The 27,451-nt window shown below is 44.3% G+C and overlaps 1 protein-coding gene across 1 annotated transcript in view; it reads right to left on the bottom strand.

Moving 5' to 3' along the window:
- Positions 1 to 23,458, bottom strand: part of tacr1a (tachykinin receptor 1a) — a 59,316-nt gene extending 35,858 nt beyond the window's left edge. Inside the window, exons 1-2 of the mRNA XM_063194922.1 lie at positions 22,712 to 23,458; positions 5,122 to 5,304 (exon numbers count right to left, since the gene is read on the bottom strand). Coding sequence (XP_063050992.1) covers positions 5,122 to 5,304; positions 22,712 to 23,112 — 584 coding nt within the window. The 5' untranslated portion in view covers positions 23,113 to 23,458. The remainder of the gene's footprint in view (positions 1 to 5,121; positions 5,305 to 22,711) is intronic.
- Positions 23,459 to 27,451: the final 3,993 nt, after the last annotated feature.

The raw sequence follows: 27,451 nt of genomic DNA, 5'->3' as shown, positions 1-27,451 counted from the left end.
GAAGGTTGTTGATAGCAGTGAGGAAAATGTGAGGGGGAAATGTCTTCAGTGAATGCAGTTAAATGCAGGGACAGGGTTGGATGAATGCACAGGCTAGATATGGCTGCAGCGTAGGGCCTCCACTTGCCAGGGGGCTCCTGATTGGCCATAAGTGAGAAATTGCAGAATTGTGACCAGATGAAATATTGAAAAAAATCATCTGTGGTGGTATGGTTGGTAGAGATGTTATCCTTAATTCCTAGCTCGCAATTATGACACTGTCTATTTGTCACAAAATGTGCCTTGCCGGGGGGGTGGGGGGTTACAGGGGGTACTGTAGTGTCCAACAGAATATTGTACGGTTTAAAGAAAGTTTCGGAACATTCTGTTTATGTGTTGAAGCGCATTGTGCTACCAGAATATTCCGGAAGTACGGCCACAAGTTTTTATGACTCATGTGCAAACCGCAATTACTGCAAATATCCAGCTTAAAATCAGTATGTCTTTATTTCCTGCTTGTAACAGCAGTGTTCAAAGTGTCAGTGAGTCAGTCAGTGTTCAAAAAACTAAATGGCAGTGTGGTGGGATATTTTGCAGGGGAATTATGTAAAGTTAAATCAATTAAACCATACAAAGTCTGCAGCACTGTTTGAATTACATTTTTTTAATTATTAAGATAAAATGACAACATTTCAAGCACTGCTGAGTCTTCTTCAGGCAGGCAATTCTTAACTCACTGAAGGAGGATTTCACGGTAAAATGGGTCTTACCCCTAATTTGCCTCTGGACCAACATTTTAGTCATAAAGAGCCGTTTTTGATATGTTATAAAGCCAACAGGGGGTGTTAAATCCAATTCATTCCCCCTTCGAGCTTCAACAAAAGCCTGCATCACATGGTCATTGGTTTTAGCGCAGTTCAATCATCCTTCTGATGACTGACACACTGTAGAAATTAACATCATGGAGATCAGCTCAGTCATTACAAATGGTTGGCTTTTTGGGGCCGCTTCTGTGTGCACACTAAATTTTAAATGTTCATTCAATAATTACAGACAAAAGAAAAGTTAAGTCACTCTTAACTCATTGGCTGCCTTCGACGTCCCTATGACGTCATTTCGAATAGTGACGCCCCCTGCCTTCGACGTCGTTCGCCGATAATTGCGTTTTTTCACAGCCAGGCCTCGAGGACGGTCTGACCCAAAGAAACTCAAGAGAAAGAACAATCTCTTGGCGGGGAATGCATTGGCCACGGTGTAGTACGGGGGCGTTGCCTGAGGACACGAGTGGATGGAAAATTAACTCCCTTGCGCATGGTCATTGGTCAGTGGGTGCGATGGATGCCATTTTCGTACTCCCTTGCACATGGTCAGTGGGGGCGACACCACGATGGATAATTTGTGGCCAAGTAACGGCAGCTGTTAGTCAGCAGTAATTGCTGGGGGTAATTAAGGACAGCTGACAGACATTCACGCTGTCCTATGGCCTGTTCCACAGTGAATAACATTTCCGTACTCCCCTCGCCATCATTTCCTACTACGCTGTTATGTAAGGGTTAACGTTCGGCGAGAAGGTCGCTACCGTGGAATAGCAGCACGACAGAGAGAATCTTTAGACCCCGACGCGGAGCGGAGGGGTCTTGTTCTCTCTGAAGTGCTGCTATTCCACAAAGCGACCGACTCGCCGAAAGTTAACCCGCTTATTATATGGATATACTTAAATGATTCACACATGGCGGGGACATTTCTTTAGGCCTATTTAATGTTAAGATTGTTGCTGCGCAAAACAAAACAGGTAGCCAGGACAACAGGTAGCCAGGAAAACAGGTGTTGTCTATCACAGCAGCTGATTAGAGTCTTGTTGAAAAGTCGCTTTAGCAGTGAAAAGTCTTGTTGCCATTGACAGCGGTCTGTTATAGACCAACCCGTCCGTTATCGAAAAATAACAGACGTGCGAACGTTGGGGAGCCCCGTTGAAATGAATGGAGCATTCGACCGATGACGTCACAACCATATAATAAGTCGTGAGTAAGCCCTCTTGTCTCAAGCCTCTTTGGTCTGACCTATCTTCTGTATAAATTTCAAGCCTCTAGGCATTTTCTAACTGTTCCTGTAGGTGGCAGAAGTGTCCTTAGGAACAGTCAAGGCAGGGCTTTAGTTCAGAACAAGAGGACATGTCAAGACAAAAACACCCCTTTTTTACTATTATAATATAATCTCAAAAGAAGCATAGCAAAATCATTTTTGAAAGTAAAGCACCTGTGACAGTAGTCTACTTTCTTGCCCTCTGATTTTAACACAGGTAGGCTACTGATTTTAGTGTCAGAGCCTGACCAAAAAAAACCTTCCTCTCATGACCAAAATACAACCCCCTGTTGCTATCTATCTAGAAGGCATTGTACCAGCTTGCCCAAAATACACCATGAGATGATCTGTGTGGCAACCTTTCATTTTGTATAATGTGATCAGCCTACACAACATCAGGATGATGCTTACAAAATGTCATCTAACAGGAGAATGCACGGGACTTGTGGCGATGTGTCACCTCAGTTGGGAAATGTTTGGCTATAAAGTTTGCTACGAAATCGCTAACAATTTACAACTAAGCCTAAATAAAGGAGCCTTGGTAAGTCAACTATTTTTTATTCATTCTACAGTTATTTTTATGGATCTGTATAGTATGATCAGCTTACTGTATCATCAAAAAAGACAGGGGGGGGGGTGCAGATTCTTGGAACAGAGTACCCTTTGTGTCTGGTCAGATGCTTTCAGCTCACATGAGAAAGCATTGCACTTAGCCTCAGACCAGCTAGGCTTCACCACTCCAATCGGCTTGTGAAATGTTGGATATGTGATTAGTACTTTATCAAAAGAAAATTCATTGAACAATATATGACAAGATCACTATAGCAGAACCATGAAGACAGTAATCATCAATCTGCAAATTGTCCGCTCTGCCAAAGAAGCTGCAGTAAGCTACGCTAAGCGGAGTTGCCTGCCTACCTGCCTCCCTCCCCCACAAGACACAACACGGTACTATGGAGGAAATAAACCAGCTGTGATTCGTTCTCCAACGAGGGGAGAGAGAGAGCACAATCAGAGGGAGAGGGAGAGGGAGGGAGTTCCCGGAGTTAGGGGCACCTGCTGTCATGATCCATTCTGCGCGCCAGCAACTAAACCAAAACACCCTTGTTTTCGAGTCCACCCCCGTTATATTTCAGTATATTAGGTTGAAAAGGTCATACAAACGATCTTTTGTTCAGGCTACAGATGACAGAAGACTCTGTAATAGCATCTGATAGGTTTGGAGTTGTTAGGACGATGCCAATGGGCAAAAACGTTTGCAGTTATAGTTCTACTTCAAATGGCGTTTTCTCAGCTTTTTGGCTAGAAAGCAGCATTTTGGCGAATTCCACTTAATTTCAACAGATGATTATGAAAGAACGGAAAGGGGTAGAGAGACACCGTTTTTTCTGATGACAGATGAGCGTCTAATCTGTGTTTTGATGGGTATGGTGTTGACATAGACACAGAACTCAATTTTCTGTTAGCCTCCAAAAAACGCCCAAAATGCTGAAAAATCTCTGGCACTCCGAGGTACTCTTTTATGAAAATGGCTGGCAGCCAATGAGTTAAGTTATTGAGTTATTACTGGAGATATTTATGAATGCCTGAGCGAACCTGTTGACGTAGTACAGAGGCAAAATGCGGTGTTCGCTCTGAATAAGTCAGCAAAAAGTCAAACAAATGTACGGTAAGCACTGCAAATATGTATTTTTATTTAAAATGTGTGTGTGTGTGTGTGTGTGTGTGTGTGTGTGTGTGTGTGTGTGTGTGTGTGTGTGTGTGCGTGCGCGCGTGCGTGCGCATTGCGAGTGCGTGCATATTTGTGTGTGTCTGTGTCTCTATGGCAAGAGCCTGCACCTCCACATGAAATGCGTAAAGGTATGGTCCTTATCCAGTGCATGCTAATGAAGCGCTCCATCCTATAAACCTGATTAATGGCAAGAGATTACTCCCTAATGGAGGGCCCTCGGTCTTCTTTAAGAGTGTAATTAAGAACATAAACAAAGAAAGACAGCAACTACAATAGTCCTCGGCTGAAAGACCGATAGCGAGGTACAGATTTTTGAGCACCGCTCTTCCTCTCTGCAGTTTTCAATAAGCTACATTTCTCTGGAGTGCTTTGCTAATGGAAGTCCATTGGGGCTCTGAGTGGAAGCCATTTTTCAGGAAGTACTTGGAAGATTGACCAGTCTATTTGTGATGCCAAAGTAATTTGTAAAGATAGTTGAAGTTAAAGCAACACCAAATCATTTTTTAGTCATTGGTAACCCCACCGATTACAACCGTAAATGTTGCATATGGAGAAATGAAGACAAATAATCTGCTCAAAGATTTTCGATATGGTAGACCAAGATACGTTGTGGACGTAGTGGAAGTGGAAGTGGAATCAACTTTACTATCAAATTTACTGGGTAGCCACAACTGTGTACTGTAGATCAGGTAATTACCAATATATATCATAACATTGACAGCAATTTCTATTAAAATTTGCCCTTTAACGTCCAGCAGCATGTTCAAAATCTATCTTGATCACAATTCACTGGATAAGCTCCCAACTCTGTCTGTTTGATTGTAGGTGATGTCAGTGTTTCGGTTATTGTTTACACCTGTTCCTGACTTGAAAAGTGGAATCAGACACCATGGCCATAGCTCAGTACAGTAAGATTACTGAAGGGTGACAAAGCCTTTCACCCTGACATACAGTATGTATGATGAAGTCCCAAAAACGATTTCTGAAACACGTTATTCATAAGTTGAAAACTCTGCACTCTTGTCAAGTTAGTTCAGCTTGGTCCTGTTGGAATTCCATTTGGATGTTTTTTAATGTGAAAGTGCAACTCTGCCCCCCATGTTGCCAAAGTCAAATTCTGCTAAAGTAAAAGCAAGGTGGGTGGACAGTATTACATCATGGAGACTGATGGCTGATGGTGCATTCATGTGCTTGACATGGGAAGGACACTTGAACGCAGCCCCTTGTGCAATTTTCCACTGGACAACGCGTAGAATCTTTTCATACACGAGTTGCAGAGACTGGATAATATCTACAGTACTTCCAAGAGCAAAAGGCACATAACTCACATCTTCTCGATGTCGGCGGGCCAGGCGATGTAGCAGACCACTCGCTGGGGGAAGTAGCTGAGGTCGGAGTAGTAGAACTGGGGGAAGGCCAGGAGGAGGGCCAGCACCCAGATCACGCCGATCACCACGATGGTCTCCGTGGCCGTCATCCGCTGCTTCAGGGGGTGAATGATGGCCATGTACCTGGAAGAAAGGGTGGAGAGTGAGTGTGATTAAGGTGCTGTTTCCACGTAGCTGGATATTTTTATATGTGGATATTTTTTTCTCCTGGTTGCATTGGTTTTGCATTGGTTTTGACCTTCCGTTTCCACGTAGCAGATATTTAAAATCCAGGTATAAAAAGCAGGTGAAAAAATATCCTGTTTAGGGGGCTGAAACGCATTTGTTACAATGGAGGATTTTTTTTATCCGCATGTTGCGTTTACACCTAGCAGGAGAAAAAAATACCCTGCTAAAAAAACGTGGAAACAGCACCTGAGTGACTATCACTAGGGTTGTGGGTGGGTGTGCTCTGGCTCTCACGACCCTTGAAGGTCTGGGGTTGAGTCATGGCTGGGCAAATCCAACCTTGCTGCTACATCAACCTGGATATCAGCAGACTGCTAATCTGGGTTTGCTACTATTGGCAAGGTTGATAGCAGTTACATCTTTTGGGCAGTCATGGGTGAGCGGTTAGGGCGTCAGACTTGCATCCCAGAGGTTGCCGGTTCAACTCCCGACCCGCCAGGTTGGTGGGGGGAGGAATCAACCAGTGCTCTCCCCCATCCTCCTCCATGACTGAGGTACCCTGAGCATGGTACCGTCCCACCGCACTGCTCCCCATGGGGCGCCACTGAGGGCTGCCCCCTTGCACGGGTGAGGCAGAAATGCAATTTCGTTGTGTGCAGTGTGCAGTGTTCACTTGTGTGCTGTGGAGTGCTGTGTCACAATGACAATGGGAGTTGGAGTTTCCCAATGGGCTTTCACTTTCACTTTCACTTTTGTTGACCAGTCAGCTGACATAGGGGTTTTTGAGAGTGTTAATGTTAACCTTAACTCCTGTTTGAATTGTCAACAGGCTAATAAGTGTTTAGGGCAGGGGTGCTCAACTAGAAACTGAAAAGGTCCACTCGCCAAATTTCGTATGTTTCCAGGGTCCAAAAAAGTCGCTACGGACCGATGCAGAAAATAGCCTCACTCGCTGGCCGCACTGGCCTCTTGCTCACTCACTGAGTTGTCACAGTGATGATACTTTTATTTGTCATAAGACTGGCTTCGCAGAAATACACCTATAGATCGCATGGCAGCGAAATCTCATGTATAATTTATAAATATTAAATACAGATGGATTTTGTCTTGGTCCGGATGACATTGCGTTTGGGTCCGCATCCGGACCTGGGTCCGCCAGTTGAGCACCCCTGGTTTAGGGAGTCCCAAGGGCTGCTGGTTTGATTCCCGACACCACTGGGGGTGGTGGTGAGTGAACAGCAAGCGTTCTTCCTCGTGCAATTTTGTTGTTCACTGTGTGCTGTGGTTTGCTGTCTAACAATGCCAATGGGACTCACTTTTTAGCAAGACCAATTGCGGTCATATGGCAACCAGATACAGGAGGATCCCAACATTACAACTTCAGCCTCACTCTCTACTCTCAACTCCCCTCACTCACTTTAATATGGACTACGCACATGTGTCTGATGCAGTAAATACAGCATTTAATTAAATTGGCCTGTCCAATGTTCTGGATCCAATATCATTGCAAAATTGTATGATGTCAACTGTGAATGACAGGTGTTTGTGCATCATTCATGCTACCCTGCAAGCAATTTGTTCTCTAATAGTAATGGAATTGTGATTAACCTTGCGTGCCACAGCATGGTGGCTGTGTGGCAGGTAGTCATGCATGATTCATCTTTTTTGTCTTTCTTCTCTTTTCGCCAGCACAGCAGTTTCCTGCTGATGAGAGACCAAAATCGTCTACCTCCCCCTCGCCTGCAGATCTGGGCTGGCTGAGAACCGTGTGACAACAAAGCAGGCTTCCACTGTTAGAAAAATGAAATTCTTCCACTACTCACTGGGCTTGTTTGAACGTGACACATGGAAGGAGGCCATTTTAAGACCCACAAGAGAGTGGGCTAGATCTATCGACTCCAAAAGTTTTATTACTTCCAATCTCTCTTCAAGATCTAGTTTTCTCCTTAATATTTAAAGTTCATTACAACTCCAAGTTGCCTGCCTCGCTTATACGTCACCACACACTGCCTCCCAACCAGGGGTGAAAGTAGTGTTTGTTTCTTACTGATGCTACCCCCCACCCCTCCCCCCGAAACAAACAATAAACAAACAAAATAAGCATGTGTACTACAGATCGATATCACTGTGCATGACTATTTTGGGTGTCTCTTCACTTCTCTCAAATGGCATAGTGTGGTTGTACAGTGTGTTCTCTACTTAAATAGCAGACCTTAGTTTTTTTGTTTTTTTTTCAAATGTGGGTTCTTGGGCAGCATTAAGCCTATTCTCTTACTGGTACTGTGCACCAGCAGTAAATGTAATACCGCTCAGACCTGCAAACTCGTCAAAGAAAAAAAGGTGACATTCTCCATCATAGTTTATTTCACAGGCATTAAGTGCATGGCATGTTCACAAACATAGCTTTGCCCAAACACTGATCCTGCTCCCGCCCCGTAGCTCTACTTTTATCATCCTATCCCACAACTCCCAACATCCTTAAAGGTACATAGGCCTACTCAAAAGGGCTAGACATTACAAGCATGTCAATACTTTTAACCAGAGCCATCTAATAACAGAGTTACGCCACTCCCATAGACCTCTATGGACCAATCTTTCCACAGCAATGGCGGCTCTCATGGAGCCTCACAGAGCGTTAACATGGAAATCCCCATTGACTTTAGTTCTATTAGAAGTTACTTAGTTCCAGGAGGTGGCCGTAGAACACAGAAAAAGTGGTAAAGGTAATGTAATTTGTTTGTACTTAATCTTTGTTTGGTATGTGATGGTTCTGTGTTAGTTTCCAACAAACAGAAGTTTACTGTTAAGAAACATTTTAATCTACACGAATCACATCACCAACCGACTTCCTGGTCCCCGGTTTGCGCAACTCTGTTATTAGATGGCTCTGCTTTTAACTATCTTGGAATCACCAATGGAAATAACCCAGGGGCTGCTGCTGTGACACCCTGCACTGATGCACCCATACCATTAGCCAGGCCACACCCTCCTAGTGATGTAACACCGTCGCGGAGTTGATTGTAGCAGGGGCTGTTCACTCACGGAACTTGCTATTAGCCACAATTGGCTAACCCTAACCACGGGACAGTGCAAAATGAATGGGTGTGGTAATGTGTTTTTTACCATTATAATTTTTGTGATTTAAAAAAAAAAAATTGCCCTGAAATATTAATATTAAGTTCGAAGCTAGAAATAATAAGACCCCGTTTGAGTAGCGTTTCGATTATTTTGCGCCACTAGATTATTATATACTGGGTCACAAAGCTCAATTGTTATGGGGCCAAACCCATAAACATTAGCACGATGCTAGCGAGTACAGGTTGAAATCTTCTAACCTGCTGTAAAACTACACACCTGAACGATTTGTCAATACAGCCTATTGTTAAACAACAGTCATAGTGCTTACCAGGAATGTTTTGTTGATAATATTTGTGACTGGAAATGGCAGTAGCAATGTATTTAGCATGGGTTCCCCTTTCCATTCCATACATTTTCCCACATGAAGGACTGGCCTACGCTCGTTACTGCAGTATGCATGCAAAGCTAACTGGCTACAATGGGAACCATTGAGACTGAGCCTTCTCCCTGTGTTCTAATTTCTCTGATTGTAGTCAGGCCAGAAGCAATACAAGCATGGTTTCTGAGCTCTGGAGAAATCGGAAACTCCGCCCTCTTGGTCGGGAAGCAATCAGTTTTGAGCAGCTCCAATGTCCCTGAGTAGAGGCGTGTTCAAGGCAGTGACGTGGTGCAGAGACGCTCGGTACGAGATTCGAAAGTCAATGATAATCAGGCAACCGTCATTGCCAATGAATGAATGAATAAAAAGGAGAAAAAATAACTTAAAGAAGAAAAATTCCAAAGGAGTGTGCGAACCTTTTTTTAAAAAAATCAGGCAACCGTACCATGTGCAGGCAATTGGCGGGGGCTTCAGGTTGAAGTCTGGCCTGGATCATATTCCAACCCTATATCCTAGCTCTCTCTCTCCCACTTCTTATATCACATTCTTCATTTGCCTGGCATACCAAAGGCAAAAAAAACCCCAAAATATACAAAAATCCCACTTAGTATCCAAAATAACACACTTTCCCACTGACACAAGTGACAGCCACCATATGCATCATATACAGTAGCTGTGTGAACTGGTTCTTCACTCTACGCCCATCTGCCCACAGACACAGAACCATAAACTGAACAGAAGTCCGTAAGACACAAGTCCTCAAGTTTTTTTTCCCCCTCCTCAGCCATCACTGCACTTAAACTCTGACAGTCTCCTCTGCTTCATTGTGTGATGCTATCTGCTCTGTCTAGTGGCAGACACAGGTCTTGGCTGGACAAATGTTCATTTTAAGAAGAGAGGATGTTGTCCCTCCAGCCATCGCTGCGGTACGCTCCACAGACCCCTGACTGGACAGACACTGTGTTTTATTGTGTTGTGCTGTCTGCTTTGTCTTTTGGTGTAATGAGTATGTCAAGATGATGTGTTGGCCTTTGTATAAACGTGTTACGTTTGTGTGTTTCTGGGTTTATTTTCCTTTTCATCTGACACTTGCAATTTTACAGGAAATGTGTGCAAATGATCATCCCCATAAAAATCTGCGTATCCCTTATTTTTCAACATTAGTCACCAAATGTACCTACTGCAAAAGTTGGCGCAGTAGACCAAACTCTAACCAATTCTGGTTTAGGCTCAGGTTTACCAATTATGAATGTGTAACAACAGATAGTACTTTATCAGCGGTCAGGTTGTGTTACAACTGTATAACAGTGTAGCGACATGACCGCCTCCTCAGTGGTAATCACTAGTTTGATGAGTATGAAGAGTTTATCAAGTTTATCCAGCATGAAAGTCATCTGAGGACATACAGTATACAGAACAGAGGGCCAAGAATATGTCATTTCTCATTTTGATTTATTGGTGCTGAGGTGCGGGCACAAAGGAGGCTAACGGATGGCGGTGTCAAGTGTTTGCTGCATGCCGCATGGGCTTCTGGTTTGGAGAGAGGGGAGATGTGGAAGATGACGAGATTTGTCAGGCGTATATGTCCCTTTGGAGACTGCTGCTCAGTCATCGGTGACGGCGTCTGAGAGGCTGGAGATCAAGCAGCCGGTGGGGAAAGGTGAAAAAATAAACGACAGGTGGGTAATTCCCCCAGAGAAAGAGAAATATTTCATGCTTGCGTGAGCGGGTGAATAATTTGTCATGCACCATCGGTATTCTAACAGTAAATAAACTGTGAGATGTGTGGATATGTGAGGATCTCCCCCTGAGTGGTGACTACAGGAATTATCTGCAGGACCACTGGCTACACACAGACACATTTACCATCTCTTTACACCCTTGATTTCACTTCTGATCTTCTTGGTCAAAAGACCATTCGTCAATACACGGCCGGAAGGGGATTTGAAACTTCAGTGTAATGTAGTGCAGTGCATTTCAAACAAGGCAGCGCAAGATGACAAAAATGAACACAAATGAAAACACTGAGCTGACAAAAATGGCAGAACCTGTCCAATTTCTGTGGACATGTCCTGATTTTCTTATCACACAGAGTGCAGCAACATAAGCAGCAAGACAAAGACAATGACTCAGCAAGGAGTGTGCCGATCCAGAGTCTATAACCTGCCACTCAGGTAATGCATGGTGACGCCTGTCTTGTTTACGTCATGTGCTATAGCTGCATGCCGTCTTCTCTCTGGGTTGCAGAGCTGTGGTATGTTCCATCAGAAGCAGTGTAGACAGGGGATGTGCCGATACCAATCAGGCTCAGACTTTTAAAAACTAAAAACTGTGAGATTCAGTCTAGCAGTCTAAGCTTGGACCATCAAATACTTATACCCTTTGTGCAGAGTCTATGTTATAACCTTACTGTCACCAAAATTGTAATGGCTATGTTTTAATCTGTTACTTAAGGCTCTCGGGTTTGTCATAGCAATATTGTTATGATGTAGTATGAGTATTTTCAGCAAATGTGAATAGGGCCACCGGCGACCCCATCTGCACAAAGAGGCTGCGCAAAAACCTGATATTATAAATATACTACTGCATATACCAAAAGATGTACTGCAAAAAAACTTGTGCTTGTCTGACAAAAAAAGCTTACATGCTAACCCCTCTAAAAATGCATAAACTACAGTACAAAACGCAACAAAGGGTAGGCTAAATAATGTATGGGTCCTCTTTCATTAACCTTTAACTGGAGCAGTGATTTAAAACAGACTTTACATTAATGGGGTAGTAAGAACATAGGACGAAAACCAGCAAGATCAGCTCTTGTGTTTGCAACTCTGGAAAACACTAGGAGTAGCCCTTAATAAATGCTTTAGGGTTAATTGGTGCCTTTAACTGGCCATCACATCAGCAGCTGTGTAGTGAAGGCTCTAATAGTGAATTAGCAGTGCAAATTCAGCACTTCGACTCTAGTTCCCAACCTTTAACAACTTGGGACCCACTTGAAATTTTCACAAATGTTTGGGGCCCCACCTCTGACCCTATAAACAGTAGAACTCACATTACTATTCAACAGCAATAGCAACACACGCACACACACACACACACACACACACACACACACACACACACACACACACACACACACACACACACACACACACAATATTTTTTATTTTAGAGAAAATTATCTCAAGGACCTCTTGGAATAGACCTATCTTCAAAAACCCACCAATGGTGACCACCCGAAACACTGACCAAAGCAGGGGTCTCCAACCTGAACTGAAATATATAGTCAACAGCACCACACTCACCAATATTATTTTGATTTTCAGACAATAATGTCGGCCCTACTGTGGCTTAATGGTGGGGCACTCGTCTACTACATGGCTGACCCGAGTTCTATTCCGGCCCGAGTCCTTTGCCAACCCTTCCCCGTCTCTCCCTCTCCGAAACGATTCCTATCTCTCTCTCAAAATGTCCGGTCACTAATTAAGTCTAAAAGATCAACACAATCTTTACAAAAGAAAAGAAAATTATTTCAAGGCCCATTTGGAATGCCCTCAGGGCTAACCAGAAGGCCCCGGCACACCGTTGGAATAGCACTGGACTAGAGAGTACTAGGACCAATCCCAAGAGTGTTACATTTTGAGGATAGAATGAGTACAGACAAGTTCACTGTGCGAAAATCCCTGTTTTGGATGATCGAACATACGTCACATCTGTCAATAGGTATTTTTTTGGCCTTCCATCAAATGGAACATACACCATCCAAAGGTATATGCGCAAAACAACTTTTATGCTCTTTCACAGAGATTTTGAAATACTGCTGCTGTATGAGACAAGACAGAGTGGGAGGAGAGGATGGCTGAGAAGTAAATGTGCAACACATTTTTCACAAAGACTTATGCTGCCTGTCTTCAACAAGCACCCGGCTTTTCAGAAGAGGAAAATAGCACACCCAATTTGGCATACTGCTTCTAATGAATGTTGCTAGAGGAAATCATGTACAAAATTTGCAAGTCCAACTCAAAAATGCAAAGGGGTGCAATGGCCTTTCCAATCAGGGACCTCAAAGGCATTCAAATGGTAACCACTTACTGCAGATGGGCCCTTCGACGGGCCTACTCATGTTTTGCTGAAAACTATATCTTATCAACATTGCTGACAATGCAGAGTCGTAGCCTCTTTGTGCAGATGGGGTCGCTGACGGGCCTATTCACTATTTGCTGAAAATATTCAACTACTTCACAACAACATTGCTATGACATTACAGAGAGCCTAAAGTAACAGATTAAGACATAACAATTACAATTTTGGTGACAGTTTGGTAACATCTCTCTCTGCACAAAGGGGTCAAGTAATCGATTAAGACTTGGTCATACCATTTTGGTGACAATAAGGTTATAGTTTAAAAAAACTCCCGCACACTGACCATTTCGCTGTTCTTTCTTTAATAAACGACGTTTCGGTACTAGACCTTCATCAGGCAATCTCCAGACAATAAGGTTATAACAGAGGCTCTGCGCTAAGGGGCAAAGAGGCAAAAAACCCACAAAAATTCAGACAGAATTAAATAAAGCATCCCTTCCTTTTCTAGAAGTGAAACAATACACACACTATAGCATATATCAGGTAGACATCTCAAGTGCCTTCAAAGCTAATAAAATCACACCAGAGGACACTAAAGTAATTACAGGGGGTATATGGGTATGGTCTAATTGAAGACTGAATGCTAGGAGCGCTTTCTCTTTTTTCCATTTCATTTGGGTTTCAAACAAAATGTCCTTAGGGCCTCTCCTGCTACTGTGTACGTGTGTGTGTGTGTGTGTGTGTGTGTGTGTGTGTGTGTGTGTGTGTGTGTGTGTGTGTGTGTGTGTGTGTGTGTGTGTGTGTGTGTGTGTGTGTGTGTGTGTGTGTGTGAGAGAGAGAGAGGGTTGTGAATGAGTTGTGACAGGGCCCTTGGTGACCTGGAAATGTCACAAAATAATGACTGATTGGCTAGAATTCCAGTGTTTGTGCTGCTCTCCGCAACACTGCTAACCTTTTTCTGCTCTAGCCTCCACTTTCATCATGACTGGGGCCAATTTCCCCTAACGAATGTTAACTAAAGCACAGCCTTTAGGCAGCACATTTTCAATCAGCAGTGGCTCGGTATTGTGGTGCTCTGCTGCTGCTGACGTCTCTTATATTAACTGCTTTTGCTTGTGTGATCACGTTTGTGTGTATGTAGTACTCAATGCATGAGGGTTTCCCAACCCTGACTTTCTAGTCTGGCAGCCAACCGGCAATGATTCTACGCTTCTCACAGTGCAGGCTTTGCCCACGATGTGTATCAAATGTCTCTGAATGCTACTATCGCGGTAGGACCACCTCTCTGCTATTTCCGCCATTGTTGTCATCATCATTGTTATACAGTATCACCATCATCATCATCATCATCATCATCATCATCATCATCATCATCATCATTGTCATTAATCAGCTTACTACTACTACAATAATTCCTTCTACATTGATCCGGAGCTGACAACTAAACTCTTTGGACCATCATCGTCATAATAATCATCACCATCATCATCACCATCATCATCATCTTCGTCCTCATCATCATCCTCACTGTCAAAAACAACATCAACAAGAAATGTCTCATCTTCATCATCATTCTCATCATCCTTCTTCCTCGTCATCATAATCATCATAATCATCCTCCTTCTACTTAGCCTGAGAAATCCCATGCTGCGTTGCACAATCGCTCCGATCTGAAAGACAGCATGGATTCTATCCCTCAGCAAGGACACCAGATCACCTGCATAGACAGTCGTTAGTCTCCAGACCAGAGCTGGGCAAACTGTGGGCCGGGGGGGGGGCACATGGGGACTCAATAGTTCTAGGCCATGTTGGCCCGGATGGGCGGGATTTGTGCCTTACATCATTCAGAATTGATGTGCCTGCTGAGCCATTTCATGCGGCCTGCAGAGTCTTTAAAGGGACACTGTGTGAGATTTTTAGTTGTTTATTTCCAGAATTCATGCTGCCCATTCACTAATGTTACCTTTTTCATGAATACTAATCACCACCATCACATTCTAAGTATTCATTTTGACTGGAAAAATTGCACTTTTCATACATGAAAAGGGGGATCTTCTCCATGGTCTGCCATTTTGAATTTCCAAAAATAGCCATTTTTAGCTGCAAAAATGACTCTATTTGAACCATACTAGAAAATATGTGTTTATTACTTGGTAATCTTTCATGTAAAGATCAAATTTGGCAATAGGCAGCCCAGTTTCAATGAGCAGCATAGTTGCAGTACCTTTTTTGACCATTTCCTGCACAGTGTACCTTTAAAGAAAGACAACTTTTATATCTACATTAATACAGTCACTCAATGTTCCTAAAATGCCTACCTAAAACAAGGGTCTTGCCAATTTAAGATTAACCAACATAGGCTACTCTTAATACATTTCATAGTTCATAAATTATTACAATGTGCAGGAATGGCATAGCTGACAGGTTAGCGTACGCTAGTTCTTAGTATTGACTTGGGCAAGTGGTCTGCGCCTTCTGCCCTTCGGCCAATATTCTAAACCCAATGTGGCCCTTGGGCCAAAACAATTGACCACCGCTGCTCCAGACGACCTCACTTATGAGATCATCTGGTGTTAACCAGGCAAACTTCTACTAGCATTCCCTCTACATTTACAACTACAGTCTTTAGATCGTCGTCATCATCATCATCATCATCATCATCATCATCAGCAGCAGCAGCAGCAGCAGCAGCAGCAGCAGCAGCATCAACAATAACAGCAACAGCATACAATTCCTCATTATCTTCCTCATCCTCGTCCTCTTCCTCTTCATCCTCAACATGACGTAAACCTGATGCCACATCATCATCATCATCATAATCATCATCATCATTGTTATAATAAACTAGTAGTATTCTCTCTTCATCAACTCAGAATTGACAAAGTAAACACTCATCATCATCATCATCATCATCATCCCCATCCACCTCCTCCTCCTCTTCCTCTTCCTCCTCACCCCCATAGACATAAGCTTTGCCACATCAGCCTCCTTCTCTTAGAGGTAGAACATTAGACTAGAGGAGAGCAATTCGAGTTAGCACTGGAAAATGGCAAGCACAGCTTCCATGGCGTGTAGGTAGACCTGTGCTCCTCAGTCTATGCAAATAAATGGAGAACACACCCACCTTTGTCAAAAATGGCCTAAAACTGTGTGAATATAAAGTGACGCATCAATCAAGGACCAGATTTGAAATGTCAGGCTCAAGGTCAAAATCAGTTCAGTTTTTCTGTCGATGGAAATGTTCAAATTATGAAGCCATTTTTGACAAGAGGTGAAACCGCTTCTCCATTCATTTCCATTGCTCAGGTCTACCTACACATAATGGCTGCCAGGATTGCCATGAGGAAGGGGGCAGCATCATCTCACCTCTAGTCTAATGTTCTACCTCTATGCTCCTTCTCCTCATCCTCCTCAACTCTCGACTTGCCTCAATGTCAGCACAATGCCACATCACCACCAACCCCCATTCCCCCTCACCACCCACCACCACCAACACCAGTCTCGCAACTGCTGCTCGCGCCCAGGAGCTGACAGCTTTAGTGCTATGTCTGGAAGCGCGATGCTGAAGGAGGAGATGATGACTCAATGGATGCAGGGACGGTTTATGATTCTATGGATCCCTGCGCCAGACAACAAGAAAGGCCACCCTCAGATGCACGGGTTTACCGTTTGTAAACAACCCCTGTTCAACCTCTGACTGTTTGAACTGCTGTCACTCAAACAATGCTCTCACGTGGTTGGCTGCTTAGCATCTAGCCCTCGTCATATCGCCACTGTTTGTAAACGGAAACCCTATGTGTAGGTGTAGCTAGCTTACAAAACGATTCAGGGTTTTAGGACAGGTGTATTAGTCTGTTGTTGGGAGGGTGCGGGGTTGTTCCCCGAGAAGATTTGAAAATACACTTGTTAAAAGTGTGATTTTAACGTAATATGAGAATATAGAGGCTAGAGCTTCCGCGCCCCTTTGAGTCTTGGGCCCCTGGAGCTGGGCCCAGAAATCTGTCCCTGAACGGCTGCATATCAATGGAAGGCAGCAGAAGCTGGATCTGAGAGAGTAGGTTATACGTACTCTGGGTCTTAACCATGTTTGCAATGGAAATGTGAAATACGGGGGGAAAGCAAGCGCTTGGCGTTGCCATTTTCAATTTCCACTGTGGGTTTCCCCTGTGCACAGGTAGAAAAAAACAGCAGAACACCTCCTCAAGCCGGCTTGAGAAAAAAGAAACAAACAAGTATTTGTGTGAAAGCCAATTATTTCAAATACGGCTGGTTGCAGCAGATAGTCACATGCTGTCAGTACACACACCCACAAGCTAATTAAAGTTTTTCTTTCTTTCTTTCTTTCTTTCATTCTGTCTTTCTTTTTTCTACAAAAACTCCCTTTCAGTCCCACATACTTGCATGCACGCATGCATGCACGCTCCCATGCACGCACTCATGCGTGCGTGCGTGCGTGCGAGCGTGCGAGTATGTGGGCCTGAAAGGGACTTTTTGTAGCGCACACACACACACACACACACACGCGCGCGCGCACACACACACACACACACACACACACACACACACACACACACACACACACACACACACACACACATCAAAGTCAATATCCTCCTGATGTCTTAAGCTGGCAAGTCATTGTCACTGCCAATTACCAGTAATATACTGATTAGGTACAGCCATGATGGGCTACAACATCACCATTATCACCATCCTCCTCCTCCTCCTCCTCCCCACTCACATCATCATCATCATCATCGTCATCATCATCATCATCATCATCATCGTCATCATCATCACCACCATCCTCCTCATCACCATCGTCACCCCAACCTCTCACTCCGTCCACTCTGCTTCAATCACCCCACCATACAAACACCATACAAACCCAACCCATGGACTTTCACCCTATGTATCACCATGACACCCACACAACTCCACCACCTGCCAGGTGTGGCATTGGCACTGCCCTTACGATTCCATTCGATTACAATTTGGGAGGTAACGATTCGATTCGATTCAGTCCGATTCTACAATGCATTGCAGTTCTACTGAAATCAAGGCAAAATTTTAATCAGTCATGAGGCAATACAAGTAGTCAGATACTGAACAACATGTTATTGGCTGTTCTGTGCATCAGTCCTGCAGTTTTCGAAGGTTTCAAGTGCTTTGATTTAATTTAAAGTTAATTTATTCAGTAACTGCCCATGGAGGTAATTGAAACTTGAAAAAAAAATATGCCGCATTGATTATGGCATTTGCCAAATTGATTATTGACATTTCCTGCCTAGCATTGCGATGTATTGCCGAATCAATTACTGTTGACACCACTACCTGCCACCCCACTCACACCACCCCACCATCCTGACCCACGGACTTCCACCTCAATTACCATCATTACCTACATAACTCTCACAGTCACTCCCATCTTCTCACAACCCCAGGCTCACTGACGTCCAAGAACCCCCCCCCTCCCTCTCACACCTCCCTCCCGACCCGACTTCCACCGCCATCATCATCACCATCATCATCACCCCAACTCTCACAGTCACTCCCATCTTCTCACAACCCCAGGCTCACTGACGTCCAAGAACCCCCCCCCTCCCTCTCACACCTCCCTCCCGACCCGACTTCCACCGCCATCATCATCACCCCAACTCTCACATCTGCAACCCCACTCGCACCAACTCACATCTCACTGCACTGTCCTCTACCCCAATTATCCCCATCACCCCAACTGTCTCAGTCACTCCCACCTCCTCGAGAGAGCTTCAGAGAATGCAGCAAGAGTGACACGAGTGATAGAAGCGAGAGAGTAAGTCCGTTAAAAGCGGAATGCAAGCATTCTAACATTCCCATTGGCTGTGGTGGCTGTCATCGAACCGCATAATAATTGATTTGCATAATAGCAGCTCAAGTCCAACTTCAAACTGTCGCTCAAGTCACGCCAATCGCCTCTACTCGCCCTAATCGCTTTTGCCTTGCGATACAAACTCAATACAAAGTCAATTACTTCCGTCGCTGGAATCGCTCGTGTCGTGCTTGGTCTATTTGTGCCTTTACTCCCACTGGCTCAAACCCCACCTCACCCCACAGCAAGACCCACCAGCCCCAACTCTCATGCTGCGGTCACACCGCCGGCGTTGAAAGAGCTAAAACGCTGCTGACTCCTGCCTGGAAAGCACAGGTCAGGGGCGTTGAACGAGGCAAAAGATTCAACCTGAAGCGTTCGACCAAGAATCTCGACCAACCGAAGCTCGTGTTTAGAAAAATGTGAACATTCCATTGGCTGACGCCTGCCACCGCCGAGCTCATTACATATTTTTAGATGAAGTTCAACTTTTGACTCCCTCAGTTTTTGACGCTTTTGAGTCTAGACACGCTTTGTGGCTTTTAACGCTTCTGCCTCCTGCTCTCCCATACAAAGTCAATTCCGCATCTGTCCACGCGTTCAACGCCAGCGGTGTGACCGCACGGTCACAGTCACTTCCACACCTCAATGACCTCCACTATCATCATCATCATCATCATCATCATCCTGACTCTCACAGTCATTCCTCCTCCTCCTCCTCCTCCTTCCATCTCTCACTTCCACTACCCCACTCCCACCAAGCCTATTTGACTTCCATGCCCCATCACCACCCCAACTCCACTCTGTTCTGACCCCATGCCTCACTTGTGCAAGGGGGCAGCCCCCAATGGTGACCCAAGGGAGCAATGTAGCAGGACGATACCATGCTCACTGTACCTCAGTCATGGAGGAAGATCGGGGACAACACTGGTTAATTACTCCCCCCACCAACCTGGCAGGTCCGGAGTCGAGCCAGTAACCTTTGGGCTGCAAGTCTGACGCCGGCATCGTTTAACCATGACAGTCACTGCCATTTCCTCCCAGCCCCACCTCCACTATCTTCCATCTCCACACCAACACTCACTCCCACCCATAGCTGGGTTGGCCATAAGGCATACAGGGCATTTTCCCGGTGGACTGCTGATGATTTTGGCCTGGTCCCCCCCTCATTGTTGTGGTGTCAGTCCTCATGCCGCTACAGCTGACCTGTCCAAGTCAGATTTAAATAATAATTTCAGTCATTTTGCCTGTTGTGGTCAAAATTGCTCAAAAGATGGCTAAAAATATTGTCACAGGCTCCATCGTCTCTCTCAATTGTCAGGCGAGCTGGTCTTGGACGGAAATGCCCGGTCTGGTTTCTTGCCCCAATTCAGTCCTGCTCCCACTACTCCGCACCTCATCCCACTTCCAGACCTACTGACTTGACTTCCACCCCCATCGTCATCATCATCAACAACTCTCAGGGGTAATTGAATTTTTAAAAGCTTGCAAAAGGTCAGGTTTATGCTGCATGTGCACACGCAGATGAATGGGTGCTGGTGGTGAGTGATAGCCTATTGACTCACATGTCCGCAGTTAGGGGAAGAGAATGGGTAGAGATCTTAATTAGCATGGGGGACAGGTGATGGGTCACAGCACACACCCTGTCTATGCACACAGTCAGATTTATGAAGATGTACTGTATGACTGTGTGTGTGTGTGTGTGTGTGTGTGTGGAGGGGGGGCATTGGAGATGATTGTACATAGGGCCCAAAATGTGCTGCTACGTCCCTGCGTCCAAGTGATGTGAGCCTGCATAAAGGCAGCAATGCTGCTTTATGAAGTACTGGGCTACCGTATGTTTGCAAATGTATTTGATGCATACATACAAATGTCTATTTTATGCTGTTTTAGTACATTTATTTCTGGGGGTACTTTTTGGTTTTCTTGAATTTCTTGAGATGGGACTTCCACCCAAATTATCACCCCAACTGCCACAGTCACTTAGCCTGGTGACGCCATCCATGTACTCCACCCAAAGATTTTTACCTCGTTCAAAAAGTCGAGAATCCCCAGAAAGCCGACCTAAAACCTCGGGAAAGTGGGAGTGAACATTTGGTGACGCAATCTCAGATCGATAATTATCGAGGTTGATCTCTGGCGGAAGTATAGAACAACGAGTTCCCGAGCTTGTGTTTTGTGTGACGACACACGCATCATCAACATGGCGCCCATGCATGCAACTGACATGTAAACAGTATCATAAAAGCTAAAATATCGTCTTGTAATCACTATCAACAACACCAGTTGATGTCATTCAATTGCAGATGCATATATGACAGCAATGCTGGTCTCTGACTGTTTAATTTGGCTTACTTCAGCTAAAATGATATGTCGTGGGTGTGGAGGCTCAAGTGGAGGTGAAAAAAAAGAAAAGAGAACCAAAACAAAACACGCATGATTTCCGATTGTTCCGGGATCAGTGGCGTTCATGTGCCAAAGTCCAGAACTTGGCTGTCACGTGAGCAGTGTCGTCAGCTGTCTCGAGAGGTCCCGAGCCCGTGAAGGCGACATTTGGCTCTGGCGAAAGCCTCGAGCTCGGTTCTCTCAGTGTTTAGCCAATCAGCAAACAGTTGAGAGTGGTGACGTAGAACTCACCCGCGAGCTCCGTTACTGATTGGTTAAGGTAACTATATTCACACTTTCGTTTTATTATTTGTATGCTTTTGCGACGCTATAACTTAACAGGCACGCTAATAAAGCACAATATGGGCTTTAATTTGAGTTTGGAACTCCAATTAATTTAAATCATAGAATAGGATCAGATCATCTCCCACCGTCCACGGAGACGGATTCCTCATGGCTTTTGCCAGACTGATTGCCAGAGTCAACAGTCGGCTTTTCGCCACTGCACTAAGAAGGAATGTCATTTTTTTGACACATGCATTGTGTTAAGATGGTTAACACATAAGTGTGGAATGTGACACAACATGTGTACATGTATTGTACATTGTATATATTTAGTACACATTTAATGATGGGATACTTATTGGTTTTCTTTTGAATTTTCTACATGGTATATTTGGCAGTATTTATTAAACACAAATCGAATTTAACATGCAACTTTTAGTAGGTAAGACAATATCTATACTCTGTAAATGTTGTTTCTGGACATTTACTGTGAGGAGGAGACTGTGTAAGTGTAACTAATCTGTGCAATGCCATCATATGTGACACTCACTCCCCACATGTGTGTAGGGTATTGTGTAGCAGTACCTTAATGTGATGCGTAATTAATTTCCACCGTGTATTCAGTGAGACCCCTGTGCCAACAAACAAACACGATGTGCGCACTCAGGACACTCCTTGCATACAAAGTGGCCAATCCACTCAGGTTCGTTTAACCAAGCCGTAACAGTGATGAAGTATACTGTCTCCAGAAGAACGTGAGATAACCGTGGAGTCACTTGGAAACAATGGCAGAGAGGGGAACCCCGGGTATCTGTGACCGTCCGCACAGCACCGTGCCACCAATGATTATTTGGCGAGCCCCTGATAACTCATTTCAGTTTCATGAGCATTATTACGCATGTCAAACATGATGAGTTGCCTCATGGAGAGCTTGGCACGACTATCCATACAAACGAGTATTAATTATTTAGGTTTACAATGTACCTAGGCAAAACGCAACTGCCAATCCATCACAAAAGCCCACCATATAAATAATGTGTTCGCCTAATCATTTTGAGGTTTTTTTTTTACACGGACCAGTTCTAATGTCAAGCAGGTTGATAACTCAAATGTCCAATACTAATAACCTGCAATCTATAAAGAAAATTAGTACTTAGGCTATAGCATCTTGCAAATTATAACACGATATAATAATTCCATTCCGTTGGTGAAGACCAGGCGTTTGCACATTCTAACAATGACCACAACAACGAACCTGTTGGAACTAGAAGTAAATCCCAAAGACAGTTTGATACACTTACCTGTCTAAAGCAATCGCGGTCATAGAATAGATGCTTGCAAAGAGGGCGGCGATGGGGAAGAAGTTGTGGAAGCGACAATAGCCCATGCCAAAGTACCAGTGATTGTGCGCTCCGTAAATGAAGTTAATGACGGTGTTGAAGGCGGACATTGACGCCTCAGCGAAGGCTAAATTCACCAAAAAGTAGTTTGTGACAGTTCTCATGCGCTTGTGTGCGAGTATGATCCAGATGACAACTATGTTTCCCACAACGGAGACAATAATGATGATGCTGTAGGCTAGTGCCCAAAGCGCCACTTGCCAAACTGCCTGGACAAATTGGTTCCCATAATCGGTGTCGTTCGTCTCCGATGTCTTTGTCCAGTTGATCGGTGAGTCGGTGGAATTGTAAAGGGGATCCATTTTTTTTCCAGGTAACACGTGTGAAATCAATACTTATCTCGTGTCGTTGTTTTTCACCAAAACATCCATAATCTAGGCATTAAAACGGGCAGATAGTAAACAGTTGGAAGCTTTCAGCAACTGGTGGAATGCCTATTCTATTATGGTTTCTGCAACAGTGCAATGCGCAAAAGCAAAGTCAATGTTCAAAAAAACTTTTTGCCAGAGGAAAACAGCAGAGAAATTGTAAATTATCCACCTCGATTTTTCTCTCTTTCAACAATCAGTTATTCCTTTTGCAAGACCGGAGGATAAGTGATAACTCAGTTCAGGCGTGCGCTTTGGATACCAGTGTGGCTGCAACACGCGTCCCTCTCATCTGCTACAGGCGCCAGGTTGCGTCTGCATCCACTCTCTGAACTCCAGAGCTCTTACCAGCACGCAGCCTAGGAGCGCCAATCAGAGACGTAAGACGCAGCATCCAGGCTGACAGCCCAAAGGAATCTACATAAAAATGAAAGGTAACGCTATAGTTTTACGCATGCGTAATATGTTTCAGGAATAGGATCGTCCTAGAATCCGCGGATCTTTGGAGATCAAAGTGTTGTTTTTTTCCCCCAGAGCAGAGCACACATCAACATAGGCCTATTGCATGCAAGTTGCATATTCAATGCGTTGCAGCTGCTTTGGTGATTGTGAGTGACATTCAGAAAGGTCCAAGAAGTCTTGGACAGTGGCGATTCTTGACCAAAATTACCAGGGGGGCTGGATAGGGGCCAACATGTTTTTAGGGGTTCACATACCGCCGCAGAAAAATGTGAGAGACCACCTCGAAATTAGCCGTTTTTCTGGTCTTACCACCTATTGGCATGTGTTTCAGTAAAATGACCATTGTTTTGTCATTCTATAAACTACTGACAACATTTCCTCTGAATTTCGAACGAAAATACTGTTATTTAGAGCATTTATTTGCAAAAAGTTACAAATGGTTAAAATAACATAAAAGATGCAACATAAAAGATGCAAAGTACAGTAAGTTTTGCAGCTAAAAATGTCTATTTCTGGAAATTCAAAATGGCAGACAATCGAGAAGATTCACCTTTTCATGTATGAAAAGTGCAATTTCCCCATGTCAAGAAACTGTTAAAAATATTACACAGTGCACCTTTAAAGCACAATGAACTGCATGCCTTGTTTGAATTGTGCTATACTATAGTCATTGTTATTATTATGACAAAAATATATTTGCAAAACATTCAACTTTTATGCATTTTTGATATCATCTGCTGTTCTGCACGGAGGCCATAGCAGGGACCAGGGCAGCCGTGGGCAGGTGGGCAGAGCACTGGGTTGGCAACCCAAGGGTTCCCGGTTCAATGCCTGACCGGACCACGGCTGAAGTGCCCTTGAGCAAGGCACCTTACCCCCACACTGCTCCCCAGGCGCCGCTCAGCAGGCAGCCCACTGCTACGGACTAGTATGTGTACTTCAATGTGATTTACCAGTCCAAATGGGGTAAAGTGCAGAGAAAGAATTTCCCCTAGGGGACCAAAATTGGCTCCAATTGGCTTCCAAGAACAATTCTACAGGGGCCCTGGTCCCTGTGTAGATACGCCCATGCTAGTGGATAACTTTTCATGTTGGTATGATTTGAACATTGATGTTGGATATCTCTATTAACATGCTTTCATTAGCTGAGCACCATAGGATATCCTTAAATGAGATTTTCATTCACAACTGTTGAATTGTGGTCTTACCAGGGGTGTGTTACTGTATAATGTAGGCCCTATCGGTGTTAAACATTTCCAAAAAGCAAGCACTCAGCATGTGCTTGTTTGTTTTATATTATGTTATTTACTGTTGTGTAATTGCTTTTCCTGTGGCTTTGATTGATTTTATGGACATAATGACACAGGGTCTTGCAAATGTGCCTGAAAAAAAAGTGCTCCTGGAATGACTGCACGGAGTGGGACATTTATGCTAATTAGCTGGAGCAAGTTCTGTCGAGCCAGTCTTTGGTGTATGATGGCTGGAAGACACCTGTTTGATGCTGCTGCTGCATGATGGTAAAACGACATGCTCAATGGTCCCTGGCATTGTCATGATCTACTGATGTGTATAGATGTTTGTTTATGTATGAATGTGGCTTTTGTGTGTGTATGTTTGTGTGTGTGTGTATGTGTGTGTGTGTGTGTGTGTGTGTGTGTGTGTGTGTGTGTGTGTGTGTGTGTGTGTGTGTGTGTGCGCGCGTGTGTGTGTGTGCCTATTGCTATAGTCATAGTCAGAGCCAGGAGGAGGGTATGTGTGTACACGTGCACGTGTATGTCATTGTCAGGGCTCTGACATGTGAGACCTCTGGGAAATCTTTTTTTTTGTGATTGATGGCTCTGATGTGTGCCTGCCTGTTTTAATTAAACCAGTTTTAGTCGGTACCAGTAGATTATGACACTGCCTGTCACCATTACACATCCCACTTTACTTTACCATCGTAAAACAGGTGTCTGCCAGCCATCACATGAAAGCCTGGCCTGACAGAAGGGACCTCAATATGCTGACACTTCTTGGGATTATTTGATTATGGAGCATGCACTGTGTTTATTGTCCCCTGATAGGAGAATGGTGGATGCATCAGTTGAGTGCATTGCCCCACCCAATTAGCATATGAGAGAGTATTCCAGTTAATATCCCACCCTTGTGCATTCATTCCAAGAAAACTTAGAGCATTTGCGAGGGCCTTGTGTCCAGGAAATCAGTCACTCTTAAAAGAACAGTCCACCGTACAATGAAATATGTTCTTCTCAAAAGTGAGACGAGATGCAACCTCCCAGTCAGTCAGACGCCCTGTCACTCCTGTTAGCATTTGTAGCTACTCAGCATCACCAACGGAACGTTTCGGAGCTGTAGTTATGCGACCATAGGTCATAAGGTAATTTTTACATCATGTAAAGAAACAAACACATAGGCTGAGGCGTATGCTTGCTTTTTGGATATGTATAGCACAGACATTGTAGACACCCCTGGTAATATCACAATTTCATCAGATGTGGATGAAGTTCACATTAAGGGTAGATATGGTGCTCATCTAATGAAAGCATGCTTTAATTGAGATATCTAGCATCAATGTTCAAGCTACACCAAAATGAAAAGTTATCGTTTCCACTACGAGCCCAATACTTATTGAACCAGTGTCTCCTTTATCCATACAGCCTGAGGAAGATCCCTCTGTTGGATCGAAACGTTGCCGTATGATAAAATGAAATAAAGTATTTTTGGAATTAATACATAGTGTGCAGACCGCTTCATCACACTACGTACTACCTTTTGTCTGGCACCTGGACAACTACCTGCAGGCCCGTTTCTAGGATTTTGGGGGCCCTAGGCAAAGGGGTTGTCGGGGCCCTAGGCTATTTTTTTCCGGGGGGGGGGGGGGGGGGGGGGGGGGGGGGGGGGGGGGGGGGGGGGGGGGGGGGGGGGGGGTGGGGGGGGGGGGGGGGGGGGGGGGGGGGGGGGGGGGGGGGGGGGGGGGGTGGGGGGGCACCTGATGGGGCAAAAGAATTTCTGTTTCGGATGGGCCAGACCATTTTTGGATGGCACTTCAGTCATTGTCACATAGCCTACCATTACAACATAATGTCACAGAATCCATGGAAACCTAGGAACAAACAAGTCACCTTACAGACAGTGTTGTGGCTAGGGCAACACATGCATGAAGGGCAATGAATGCATAAAAAGCAAGCATATATGTGTACACCAGCATTTTCTGTGAGGAAATGCAATCTAATTATTATGATAACTAGTCCCTACAGTTCATTTTATGAAACTTTATGAAGAAAGACCTGGGCAAATAAAGCCCATTCCATTCAGTAGGCTCATTTCTCATGAAGTAGGCCATAGGCTAATTGAATCAGTTGTTTAACCTCTCACATGAAAGTAGGCCTATGCCAAATCAGGTTTTTTTTTGCCCCACCACGAAAATCATGATCAGTGCACAAATAAAGAATGGTCTAATCTTTCCAATCACTATTAAAATCTAACCGAGGGTGCTCCATTTGTGCAAAACGAAATATTGACTCATAAAACAACAGGCCTACAGTCCAGAAACTCAAGGCTGAGTCGAATGAGCAGGCACAGTGGGGGTTTGGAAGGATGTGATATTGGTAAGCAAGAAACCCAATGGGGGTCTCCTCGACGAGATTTTTTTCGTATTGCATCCATCACGCACTTGAAAATACAATCCAAATCCAAAAGTGTCGCAGCAAACACGAATAGGCTACTGTAGCGACCAAGGATCACTGAACAAGTTAACAACCACCTGCGTTACTCCGTGGTTGACAACGGTGTCAATTATAGGGGACCAATT

This window comes from Engraulis encrasicolus, chromosome 3 (assembly GCF_034702125.1).
Source record: "Engraulis encrasicolus isolate BLACKSEA-1 chromosome 3, IST_EnEncr_1.0, whole genome shotgun sequence".
Taxonomy (NCBI): domain Eukaryota; kingdom Metazoa; phylum Chordata; class Actinopteri; order Clupeiformes; family Engraulidae; genus Engraulis; species Engraulis encrasicolus.
Note: the sequence above shows the minus strand (reverse complement) of the source record. Positions and strands in the feature narration are given on the sequence as shown.